This window comes from Eleginops maclovinus, chromosome 23, assembly GCF_036324505.1.
Source record: "Eleginops maclovinus isolate JMC-PN-2008 ecotype Puerto Natales chromosome 23, JC_Emac_rtc_rv5, whole genome shotgun sequence".
NCBI classification, from domain to species: Eukaryota; Metazoa; Chordata; class Actinopteri; order Perciformes; family Eleginopidae; genus Eleginops; species Eleginops maclovinus.
The window spans coordinates 10,981,419-10,994,617 of NC_086371.1; the positions used below are offsets into that span (position 1 = coordinate 10,981,419).

The window sequence follows — 13,199 nt, forward strand, 5'->3', positions numbered from 1 at the left end:
CTAACCACCCTTGACAGCAGAAGTGCAGAGAGGTAGGCTGCCTGTCGGCTGCGGGGCAAATTTAAACAAACGAGAGAAATAAAAGAAGGAACGGAAGACAAAAGAGGGAAACTGACAGCTTTGGTACAGGGGAATAATTACATGCTGGAGTGAAATTAGCACAGACGAATGGATGGAAAGAATAGAGAACTGCAAAAGAAGAAAGGAAACAGTAGAGCAGCTTAAGCACTTTTCTTCCGCAGCAGGTTATGAGAGTCGGTGGGAGCTGAGGGAAAATGCTGAGCATTGTATCCCAAGCTTAACAGGTGTAACAGATTCAAGGATGTAGTCATTTGCCGACGCCGGGGCTACTGCCTATGCAGTCACTGCTTTTAGTTTAATAGAAATATGAGAAGTTGCCCAACAGGGAGTGTATCCAGAATGCATTTGTTTGAAATGTAAAGAGAGCAAGGGAGGCGGAGTAGAAAGAAAGAGGGGAGGCCGGAGCTGGATGCTGTCTACTTCTCTGGATATCCCTCTGTGGATTTTCCTTAAAAGTCTCTGAACCGCAGAGAAATTCCCCGCTGAAATGAATTTCTTTTTGTGCCTGAGTGTGTACATTAGTCTTAATACATCCTTTAAATATTGCCTGTAAATCATGCATAAAGCACTGAGAATAGCACTTGCATTTGATAAATAGCCTCAATTTCAATTAATAGGATCATTAAAGCTAAGAGGAGAGGGCAGCGGGTACTGCTGTGAGCACTCTGAAAACATCACACACTTACTTCAACTCTTGACAGCCAAACCCCATCTCTCTTTCAACATTAAAGGCAGACAACACGACAGCACACTCACTATGGAGGATCCTCCATAGTGGAGGATCCTAACTGATGCGGCCGCCGGCATAATTGTGATAAATGACAGCCTTTTGTTAGCATACCACACCGAGAAGCAAAGAGCATGCTTTTTCTGGCTTGAATACACCCCTTCCAGCATAAGAAAAACACATAAAAACCTAGAATTTTCTGTGACTGCACAGGCCTATAGCTTTTAACATAGTGGAATTTGTTGAACATATGAGGCAGTTATTTCTCCCTAGGGCCTCGTGGCTATGAAATAATTTGGACCCTATGTGGGTGACAGACTGCCAATAAGGCTACCACATGATGGCCAATGAACTGTCAACACTAGGCGAGTATGAAACACTTTATTAGTTTACACTCTGTCCTGGAGGTGAAATGGACAGACAGCTGTGGAACATCTTCGCAGTGTACACATGGCATATGTCCAAGTCCCACATGGTACACATAATGCGTACGCCTGCTGGTCGCAGAGGCGGGTAGCTCCATGAGGTAACAAGGCACTTGACTGAAAGGTTCATCGGCAACACCTGCTGCGCTGACCCTTAATCCCATGATGCCCATGTACTACAACACCCACGTGAAAACACATTAGAGAATGAATCGCTCCATCCATAATTCAAATGCAAGTGAAACTAAAATTTAAAAAAAGGGATTTATGTTTGGGACAGGCCCCTTTTTTTTATTTGTATTTTTTAAACACCCCAGGGAGACTTTGAAACAAGTACAGACGACAGCAAAACATGAATTTTAAATGTGATCTGAAACATTAACGGGATTACTTACATTGGTATTCTGTCTTTGTAAACACTGTTGTAAAATAGACCTTAGTTTGTGTTGGAGTAAGATTAAGATGACGCATAATTTCCATCTTTAAGCCGTACCATTGAAAGATGTTATTTATGGAAACTGTGTCTTTTATAGACAATTGGCATCTTGAGTTATGCACATTGTGTTGTGTTAGAATCGCTGCAGGAGGGTATTAGCATTAACGGAAAAACTATGGCTAAAAAAGATGGCCTGGTACAGCATGTATCTAGAAAGAGTACCAGTTTGGCGGTGGACCCTGGTCAACCACAGGGTCTGTGGTTCTGCAGGTTTACACTCAGACAACAAATAAGTCATCAGCCGGTGTTCCCTTATTGTTTGAATGAAAATGTGGCACAGTGACACACACACGATAAATGTGAGTGGTCATGAGTGTATTAAAAAGATATGAGGAGGACATTTTTTTTCTCACATTTTATTTTACTCTCCTGCCTTTCCTTTTTTGTTGTGAAAAACTGGAAAATTTCACCCCTTTTAGGTTTTTAAAAATATATCCAAATAGGAAAAAGCTAAGAAGGGAACATCCCTTGTGAATAGACCATGATTCATGAGACTACAAGCCAAAAAGGTTTGGATCCTCTGGAGTTGACGCGTTACTACGGTGTGAGTTTTACAGGCAGATGGGCTTTCAATCCTGGCTCTGTGGTACTAAAGGAAAAGTAAATCATCACTTGCCTGTATTAAACATTTCTGTGAGAAATGTCTCTGCAGAGGGGCAGAAAGAAAAATGTAGACTAAAGGTCAGGTTCTCTATTCTGGCATCTAATGGTAGAAAGATGTAATTTTTCTGACAAGCAACATGACTTCAACTTGTGTTTAACAAAAGAGTAAATCACGGATGAAAAGCTGTAGATGGAGAGCAACAAATTCAACACATCTGTGGCAGTTTCGGCTGCTGTGCCGAGATTAAAGAAGGGAAGAGGCAGACTTCAACAAATATTTCTGGAATATTCACATAATGTTCACAGTGTTCAATTTAAAAATACACTCCCACAAATCCCAGCAATGTATTTTTAGTTATTATTAGCACAACAAAATGTGCAGAAATCCAAGCTTGCCAAATGCATTTCCACAGCTTGGCATTACACCCATCAATGTTGCACTGAAATTCAAAACGATGTATCTGTTAGGCTGTGATACTCGCTCTGCTGGTCAGAGTTTAAGTCTGAGTGTGATCATATTTTGTGTGCATGCGTGCATGTTTAGATACTCTCTAGAGTTCATGGGAGATGAAAGAGGGTCCTAAGGGCGTCTCTGCGGGCTCCAGGCTGGCATGAGACAGATTGTGACTTTGGGAGCGAGAAAGTGTGTGATAGTGAGAGGGGGGGGCTTTCCCCTGAGCCGGGTCCTCTCCCTGCTCTGAGCCCTGGCTCGGCAGGGCCGGGTCTCCTTGTTCTGCTCCAGCCACAGTCCCCGCTCCGGCAGCTCCGCGCTTCTGCTTGTGTTTCTCCCAAGCCGAGCTCAGCTTCACAGCCAGAGCCAGCAGGTTCTTCCCCAGGAACACGGTGGACACGCGGGGGTCCCTGTACCACAGCATTCCTGTGCCCCTCAGGGCCAGGGTGAAGATGTTGATAGTGACCAAGCTAAGCCACGGGTACAAAGCCTCCTTACGGGGCCCCCTTTGTCCCGGCAGGCCCGTGGCCCCCAGCTCGGTTAGAGCCACACACGGCAGCAGCAGCAGGAGGGCGTAGCAGTAGAAGAAGACAAGGCCCTCGGCCCAGATGGGCAGCCTCTGCTCAACAACTCCTCCTGCTGTAGCCCCGCCCTGGGCCTCCCACAGCCCAGCCTGTAGGTCCAGCACATCCAGCAGGTCCACCACCACCCACAGGAGCCGGCCCCGCACCTCCTGCTTCCTGCGCTGTGGGGTCATGTGGTCGGCTCCCGTCAGGATGAGGAACAGGGAGGGCAGGCAGATGGACAGCAGCAACGTCAGCGTCTTCCTCGCCAGCGGGTCGGGGGGGCGGCGCTCCTGCCTGTAGTTATGGCAGACGAAGAAGAGCTTGAGCTGGAGCAGCGACAGGAAGAGGAACCAGAGCGCGTTGGCAAAACCGCGGCGTGGCGACCTCGCCTCCGACACCACGCCGGCTGACACGAAGCGCAGCGCAAGCAGGAAGCCCAGATCGCCTAGCAACACCACGGCACATTGCCACACACTTGGCCCTGGAGGACCACGAGCTCCCAGCATGCTCTGCTCCAGCAGGTAGAGGTCGACCACTGCCATCGTGCTCACTGTGACCAGGGTTGATACGCACACCTGGGGCGTGGGCACCATGCCTGAAAGAGAGATACAGATATTTGCTTGGTGGTAAATCTGAAACATGGTCAGAATTCCAACTCTGCTCACATTGCTCCACACACCGCCATCTGTGCTCAGAAAAACTGAGAAATCTGCAGGAAGTGAACATGCTTGTTCTTCCGAGCATTAATTCCAAACAGAATGTAAAATAGTTTGATGCTTGTTGCTATGGTTAAAGACATTGGCTGCCCAGTAAAGAGTGAGCTCCCTTCATCTTTGTCCAAAGCTACATCTACCCTGGCTGCTCAAGCTGAGAAGAAGCCAGCTAAATTGTGCTTTTTTGCAGCTCTGCGGCTCCTTGAATTAAGTGGTCTTTATTTTCCATAAACCTCCTCACTTTACTTCTTCCTTCTCCTCAGCCGTGACTTTTTCTGTGTATTGTTATTATTTAGCGCTTTTAAAAAAAAACTCATCTTATTCATTATTAATTAATTTTGTTGAGGTGCAGCTAGGTGCTCTGTCAAAGCCTTTTCTTTTCCTCTATAGTCTGCCATGTTTATTCACATACTGTGCAGCAGTCTTTAATCATGGCAAATTTCCCTCTCATCTCAGATGAATATTGATAGCTTGCTATTTGTTTGGGAGGCGTTTGACTCGTATCTTTGTGTACACACTGTGTACGTTTGGGTGAGTGCATGCTGGCAATGCTAATTTGGCTTGCTTTTTTGTTGCAGCTCATATTTCAACCACGGTCAGTATAAACCTCACTATTGACAAAGCGTGAGAAACGAGCATTGACTTTACAGCGTAATCGAACCAACCTCTCTTTATCGCGTTTAGCTGAAAATCACAGCACCGACCAGTCTGTTATCTGCTCAGCTCCGCTCGGGGGTGTCAACCTCTCAACTGGATCGATGGCATTATAATATAAAATCACTACCAGCTCAGATGTGTCGTAATGGCAACAGTTCGGGGTGATCGAGCGAGGGATTGTCAGCATGATTGCGACCTCTGAGAAAAGTCTGCAAGTGAAAAGTGTGTATTGATATCTTGCCGATGGAAGACACATCACTTCCCTCTCTGTAAGACTAACAGGAGCTCTGCCATATCCTCGGCGCTGTCTGAATCATTGAAGAAGAGGAACTCCTCTGGGAAAAAAGAGGGGTTTGAGATTGTCTGTATGTGTGTGTGTCGGGGGGGGGGGGGGGAGGGGGGTGGAGAAGGAGCATACAACTGCGAGTGAAAGATTAATAGGCCTCTTGGCTGTCTACATGCCTAATAAAGTGTTACGGCGTGATGGTAATAGTTCATAAATAAGCTCAGGGTGAGAGGGGGTGAAAGTGATGAAGAGGAAAAGATTCAAATGCAGATAGAAAGTGACTTCCACCCACTTATGTGAAGACACGCAGTTCATGCACTAGCGTGGCATGGATGGATCTAAATGTATTCATCACCAGGGCTATTGAAATGTCACAGACATTAAAGTTTGTCCTGAAACAAATGAATCAAAGAGATGAGGAAAGAAACGATCTCTGCTGATTAATCTGCTGCGAGGCATTGTGGGAGGACAGGCGTGGATCACGCCAGCATTCGTATTATCTGATTGTCTCCATCCTTTGGTCCCACCGCTTACTGCAACTTGATTACCATTTCCCCCAAAATTGAGTGATTTTTCCCAAGCTGCAGATTGAGAGGATATTGGATTTCAAATGTGTCTTTTATTTATTGGGAATCTACAGGGGAGCTGGAGAAGTTTACAGCCACTGTTACAGCTGGCTATTACTCGAGGTCGTGCCTCTCAAGATATTCCACCTGAGCCTTGGAAAAAATCTCCCTGACGGCCTCTGTTAGTGTTTTGACTCCCTGTCAACGCTGGGTAATTTATTCCGCTCCGAGTGAGGGACCGGGATGACAGCCCGTATGTCCACTCGGCTCATCAATAATGACCAAATTCATCATATCCCTGTCTGGAAAATGACACTGCCGTTGACAAGATGAGGCAACCCATTTTGCTCTAAGCATGAGTAATGGCATGTAATAGTGTGCAGGTGAGGATTTGATCATTTTTATGTGTTGTGATTTGGACTGCAAATCTATTTGCCTTCAATTTGTTTTCACTTGTGCTGTCTAAGCTTCTGTGCCACAAATGAACATGGCTCTCTCTCCATCTGCACCATGTGTCTGCCTTATCTGCCAAAAAATAAAGCTCCCAAGTTGTCTGCAACACACAATGACAGAGATAAAGCAGGGGGTGGGGTTGCCACTTGTTTTTATATTGGGTGATTTCCGTGTGGACAGAAATCTGTGTAGAGCAAAGATTAATTTGTGTACACCCACAGTTTATCTCCACAAACAGCCCTCAAAAAGCTCCAAATCACATCAAAGAGCAAATCCTCCCCCAGTTATCACAGGTGGAGCACCAAGGGCATCGGGACAACATCTATGCCATTGTGTGCAAACTAATTAATTAATAGAAAGCCAGGCAGTGTGCAATCCCTGATAATGCACTGCTGAATAAATCCCCTCTCCAGACTTAAAGCCACATGACTGAAACATCTGTTGATTTGTGAGGAAGCAGCCCAAGTGCTGCCTGAGGGGCTTTGTGTTATTTCTTTTTTTACAGAGTTGTAACGCTGTTTTTTTTTTTTCTTCTCGAAAATATGATTATCAATAGCTGCCCCAGCATGCAGTGCGACGTCTTGCATCCTCTGGCAATTTAGCAATCAATGTGAAACCGCTTCTCTGCATCACCTGTTTCATAACTGCCCTATTAACAGCAGGTGCTTATCCGTGCATGGCTGCTATAGTAAAGTGAATCTATAGTTACCCAAACCATTCGTCTTCCACTTGGACTTGATCCTCCTGGCTTGATTTACGGCGTTTTCCACCCAAGTAGAAGCGCAGTGTGTGACCAATAAAGTCTTTTTTATTGTCGCTGATGATCCGTCGGGGATAAAGTCCTCTTCTTACAGTCCGGGTGTTTGTTTAGACTCCAGGAGAAGGCTCATCTCGAGGCTTGTTAGAGGAGGAAGTCGTCGCTTCTGCCACACCAAGCACACCCGAGTTTGCAGGAACAAAAAAAAAAAAAAAAAAACCGGCTCATACTTATCAAGATTTCCTCCTCCGTGCGGATCTGGCATGGCCGATGTCTGCGTGATTTGTTGCAGAGGCTCGGATCCCGATCTGTCCCCTCCCGCAGTGTCGGTGTGTCTCTTAGCCAAGCAGCCGTGCTGGGCTCCGGCTGCTGAGGATCCGTCGGGCTCCGGCTGTGCGCAGCAGCCGGGGGAAGTCGCTCAGAAGTGGGGCAGCGGCATCAGAGGCGACGTGGGATCGTTAAAGTGGAGACCGCAGGCCGAGAAGATGGCTTTGCGAGGCGAGGTGGTGCAACAGCGAGAGGAGAACGGGGAGAAACTCACTCACGCTGTCCGACTTCGGTTGTGGTGTTAATTTGTAAGCAGGCTACGTGTTCCACTCCAGACCTCCCACCCTCCTCAGTTTCTCCTCCTCTCCTCCAGGAGCAGCTGTGGAAGTTAAGCTGGAAGATGCTATGAATATTTGAGAGCACCCAGTTACAGTATACTCATTGGTTATGCTAATCATGATGATGTGCACTTGCAGAAGAATAGTTGCATTGTTTAGGGTGCAGCCAGCATACCTAATTTACCCCTTTCTGAAAAAAGAGCGGAGGAACTTGAGCGAAAGACGCTTTTAGCCTGTAGGCACACTTAGAGCTCCGAAGGCAGTTGTTACAACTTTAATTAGTCCTCCTGTCTACTAACAGTTTTAGTCAGACAGGGAAATCATTCCTCTGTTGTAGATTAACTCATTACGCCAGGCTTACTGCACACTTAAACAGAAGGATTTGGAATTTATGCGACAGATCCAGTCTAAAATTAATCTTATGGAAACTGTTTTTAAAGAAAGAGCTTTACTGCTTTACTCATTAAAACATTTAGTTTTGGTTCCTTTGTCTGTTTGGGTTATGTTTTTAAGGAAATGTCATATAGCATCACCACTTCCTTAAGGTCTTGCTCTTTCAAATGTATCTGAAGGCATTCCAGCTCCCTCCTTCAGTGTGCCCGATTCATTTCAGAGTGAGAGGTTTAATCAGACTGGTGAGAAGGGGTATGGAGAGTCATCTTTCTTGTCAGATTCAACTCTGCGCTCCACTGGCTTCCAAGAGAAGAGATATCTTTCCATTTTCCTCACTTAAGCAAGCATTCTTTTGTCCTTCAACCCATCTTTCCCTTTCGCTGCACCCTCTCCTCATGTTTATACCAATCTCTCCTCCACCCTGCTACTATACACCCCCCACCCTCTCCTTTTTTTTTGTTTTTTTGTTTTTCCTCCCCCTTGGGTGTGGTTGAAGGTCATTCTGCACACTGGCTTACTTTCAGAGAGGGGAGAGAGAGCAGTGAAATAGCAGTGGAGGGCGAGGGGCAGCCAGGCGGGCCGGCTGTCCACAGAACTGTGCAGTCATCACTTTTTGCTTCAGACATGATTGGGGAAGTTTCGAAGGACACATGGGGCTTAGAGACTGTCCAAGAATGCTAAAGGCGTCAGCACTGAGTCATGCTCCACATCAGGACCAAGACCTCCACAAACACGGAGGAATCATCCTCGTCACCTCACGCCTTTTGGCTTTTTCTCTCTGTGTCCTCTCAGAGTGTAGGACACGGGTTAAGAGCTCCCCTGTAGTGCTCATGATGGACAGTAAAGTAAAAGGCTGCAGGAGAATTGGAGATATTGTCCTTTTTATTACAAGCATTTCTCTTCCTTACCCATACCCACAATGCAACATAACCTCCGACAGTTGTTGCCTGTGATCTCAGTCGGGGTGTCTTAACGGTATTAACAATAAACAGAATTCATATCATATGAATAATATGCATAAGATAATATTGTGTAAATTATTCATCATGTAATAAATACATGCTTCTGTTTCTGATATGAGATTCAAAGGTTCAAAGGCTTTATTGTTATATTATGCACAATAGCTGCTGTGTAGTTGAGTCAATGAAAATCTTAAGTCTGACGCTCCTACACTGCAACGCACAATAGTTTAGACATAAATAGATTTTTCAAAATTGTAAGAAGAGGTAGAAGTAATGCAAGAGACGGTGTAAGTAAAATGCAAATGTAAAATAGGGTTACATAACATAAAAACAGAATTAAAAAAGTGAATACTGGGCGGTGGAGTAAATTAAATTACTGCGTTTGCCAGGAGACAAAACGCACAGTAAAAACATTTAAAGATACATTTTTCTGAAATCATATTCGCTGCTTTCAAGTTTTCTATAGTTATTTAGAATGATTTAAATATTATGAATCATTTTTTTGCCACATCTATCGTCATAATATTGTGACAGCCTTACTAGAGGTAATTTATCAGATTTCGTTGAGCTCCCTCTGGAGCCACAAAAGGATTTACACAACTTTGTTCACATATGCTGTAGTCCTCCCTAAGACCTGGAAACAGACTTTGATGTGTAGGATCAGTGGAGCTCCCCCTTTGAATAAAACCTTTTATTGTGCAAAATTCACTATTATCCCTCTGCTTACTCCATAAACACACACAGGCTTTGTCAAACCATTGTTCGCTATTGTTGTTGCAGCCGGACTTTATTCCCACCCTGACTCTCTTCCTTTCTGTGCCTCTCACTGTCAGCGTGTCTTGTGATTTTTTTTTTTCCCAGACATTTCCAGTGTGGAGCCTCAGCTGCCTGCAGTTCAGGCTCCTGTGTTTCTGCTGCAGCCTCCACACGTGATTAATCATCTGAAGTGGCAAAAAGCACAACACTGTCAAGACTGTGAGAGGGACCTAATGGAGTTGAAAATGTGATGTTTTGTCGTGATGCTATCCATTTTGTTCCACCCTTCGCCCGCTTGCTTGCGTTCACCATGCCCTGAAACAGAGAATTCCTCTTCCTGTGCCAGGTGGAAAAAGTGAAGACTGCATTTTTTTTAGCATAAATCTGTAAGCAAAACCACTGCTAAGAAGTCTTTGGCTTGTATTGGTTGTTATAAAGTTGAGTCCCTGAATTTGGCTTGCTCGGTCAGGTCTCCACTCAAGCTTGTGTGAGCACGGATCCTCGGCTGTTATTCACAGCGTTGTATATTGTCCTCAGCACAGTTCACTGGACACTGTGGGTGAAAATCGTTTTCATTTTCCACTTTTAAGACTAATCCACTGATTCCAGGATGGTAAATCAGGTAAAATGCATGTCCAGCATGAACTCAATTTATTTTGTTTTGCTGTGTGCATTCGTGGCTGTTAGACCTAATCTGACATGCTGCTCAGCCTATCGGATTGCCCCCTCTGCCGCTGAGGGGTTCAACATGAAACCTAATCATCTGTATGACATACAATGGGGCAGAATGTGATAAAATGCCAACAGCGAAGCAGATAAAATGAACAAGGTAATGAAGGTAATGAATGGGAGTGTTTCACACTGAAGAGTTTAATTAACCTCCCACCAGCCTCTCTCCACTGCAACACCTCCGTCACCGTATCGCAGACCCTCCACTGTGTCGATGGCTCACGGCAATTTATCAGGTGGCCTTGTGTGCCTGGGGCAATTAATCCTCCATCCTGCCCCAAGGCCTTATCTCGTGCCTGGGTCCTTTATCTCCATGTTTGCCACGCTTCCATAAGCACAATACTTCTCTTGACCTACTCACCCTCTCTTTCTCATCTCCCGCCATCTCCTCCCCTCACTTTGTCTCCTCTCCTTTTTTCCCCTCGTGTTTTCTCAGAGGCAGAGACACCTGTGACCACACACAGCGAACACATCCTCCCCGTCAGCAGTCCCTGGCAGCTTAATATGCACACGTATCCACTATTCAATGGATACTCCTGTCAGACTGAAATGAGGCCGAAGTGTTCATACATAAACATACAAAACTCACTCACCCATATTCATGAGAACCTTCTGCAGCCTCTCACTTTACTCATCTCCTCTCCCGCTGTTTACTTCAGTTAAACAAACCCCTTTTCATTGTTCAAGTATTGACCACGACGATGGCTGGCCAGATTCTGACATCTTTAATACACCACAGCTATCTCTCCTTTCCCAGTCCTGCCGCTCCTCCCCTCCACACACCCGCCATCCTGCAACGCTAGGGCTACATCTTGTTAAAAAGAGTTAGTGAAGCTGAAAGGCCAATCACATTAACACGGAAGGAGTGTCAAAGAAGACTGCAGAGAATATGGTGGAAGGGTCAATTCAAATGGACACTTCCAAGATTTGTAATTGCAAACTCCTAATTGCTCTCATAATTACGAGTAATAAGACTCTGCAGTGCTGATCTTGAATGGATCATACAGCAATTACGGACCACTGTCGCAGCTGGATGTGACGGCGGGAAAAATCTCTGTAGATTAGCATTTAATCCCGCTGCCAAGGATCTCAGAAGTCTTTGAAGATGAGCGGCTGAAAGTCCTTGCCCACAACCAGCGTGGAAGGCCTATTGTGATGGGCTGCAGCCATTTTATACTGGAGAGCGCCTGGGATTTAATCAGTCATGGTGGTAGACAGGGGATTTATCCAGCAGCTCGGACTCGAGGATGATTAGATGCTCAGATGCAGTGAGCAGGGTTAGAGATTTGGCCAGGGCATAAATGCTGCTGTTCTCTGGCTCTGATAAATGTCATGTGAAGTTGGACCTTGCTTTCATGGGAATCGAGCCCCCTGCCACACTTAAGCACTGTGATTGCTATAGCCAGCATGGTTCAATCAAAGTAATTACGGCAGTTTTATTTTCAAATAGCCCGGGGCAAAAATAAGACTTCCTCGTCCTGCTATCTTCAGACGAGGAGATGCCCAGACTCATGTGGAACAGCTTAATTAAAAAATGATCACCTGTCTCTGGTGGATACTAAGTTGTATGCATAGCTTAGGGCAAAGTGTGTTATACCCCAGAGGGTCGTTTCACATCCTCTTATTTAATACTCTTTGGCTTTCTTTTAAATATTTGCTCTAGCACTTTTTTTTTTAAAGCAGTGGAAGACTATCTGGTCAGGGAGGCCGTGTGAAGTCTTTGCCTCGGTCTATCTTTAGAACAGCCGCTCCTCTGCCTGCATAATGTCTTTCCGTTCGTGCTTAAGCACATTTCAGAAGCATCAGGCATTATCTCTGGCTGGTCAGGGAGACTCTTTCATGGTATTGTGTGGCAAGAAAGGGCCATCCGAGGCATTGCGAGAGATCATTATCCAACAAGGGCTGAACAGAGAGGAAGGAATGGGAGCTGAACGTGTGAGGCAAGGCCTGAGGGTCTGCTTTGACACGTATGCAACATCATAGCCTTTATACTAATCCATATTTAATTAGACTTTCCTTCACTGCTCCCTCCCAGTTTGTTTACCCTTGCTGTGTTGTTTTATGGGAGGCGCAGGGAGGGAAGGGCACTGTTAGAAAGTAGGGAGGTTGACATGGGATTACTATTAATAAGCACGGGGCTGGAGGTAGCGCCTAGTGAGGTCCCTGGGGATGTAGCTGCATTTCATTTCATTAGTAGCATATTGTAATTCAAATAGCACCCATCAGCTCTGAAACAATAACCTGCCTCGACTCCTGTGATGTGTTGAAATTTCAATCAGCTTCTTGTTATTGTGCTAGCAGATGCATAGAAACCGGTGAGTGATGAGCAGTGTTTTAGACCCAAACAGAGTCGTGTACGATTAGCATTCACCAGGTGCTTTTTGAGGCCTTTAGTGGAGATGATGTTCAGAGAACTTTCCGCTCCGTTAAGTTCAAATAAATGTCTTCCGCCTGTTGTCATCGGAGAGTGTCTCAGGATGACTGACTTTTCATCAGATCCATTATGAGAATCTGAGAAATGTGCTCTGCTTTGTCATGGAGCAATAGAAGCTTGCAAGTCCATTAAACTGAATAAAATACCTTTTTTTCCCCTTCCTCTCATTTCTGAAATGAACATTTCAATCAGTGTGTTGCCTTTGGGGAGGATGGCGGTTGAAGGTCAGTATAAATTCCTGCGGAAATAATTAGATTCTTTATTAGTCTTTGCCTCTGAATTCAGCTCCAAAGAGGAATGGTGCAAAGGAGCCGTGTTGGCCGAGTGTTGACTTAATGTCACCCATCTATTTTGCTTTCGCTCCGGTTGGCCTTGCAGCAGCAGGAAAATGGGAGGCTCATTCATCACTTGCGTTTCTTTGGCTCTGGGCACAAACATGTATTCAGTCATAGCTCGAGTGACAGACACATACACAAACACACTGTGTGGAACAACAGAGAGACTGCACACACACACACAAACACAGAGAGATGCATCCC

At 45.4% G+C, this 13,199-nt stretch overlaps 2 protein-coding genes across 2 annotated transcripts in view; one reads left to right on the forward strand and one right to left on the reverse strand.

Annotated features, from left to right (window-relative positions):
* Positions 1–13,199, forward strand: part of mrpl11 (mitochondrial ribosomal protein L11) — a 40,214-nt gene that overhangs the window by 20,169 nt on the left and 6,846 nt on the right. The window lies entirely within an intron of this gene.
* On the reverse strand, positions 1,236–6,963 carry tmem265 (transmembrane protein 265). Its single transcript, XM_063875949.1, has 2 exons — positions 6,734–6,963; positions 1,236–3,944 (listed from the first exon to the last, which is right to left on the reverse strand). The coding sequence occupies exon 2, from the start codon at positions 3,940–3,942 to the stop codon at positions 2,884–2,886; it is 1,059 nt and encodes a 352-aa protein (XP_063732019.1). The 5' UTR covers positions 3,943–3,944; positions 6,734–6,963; the 3' UTR covers positions 1,236–2,883.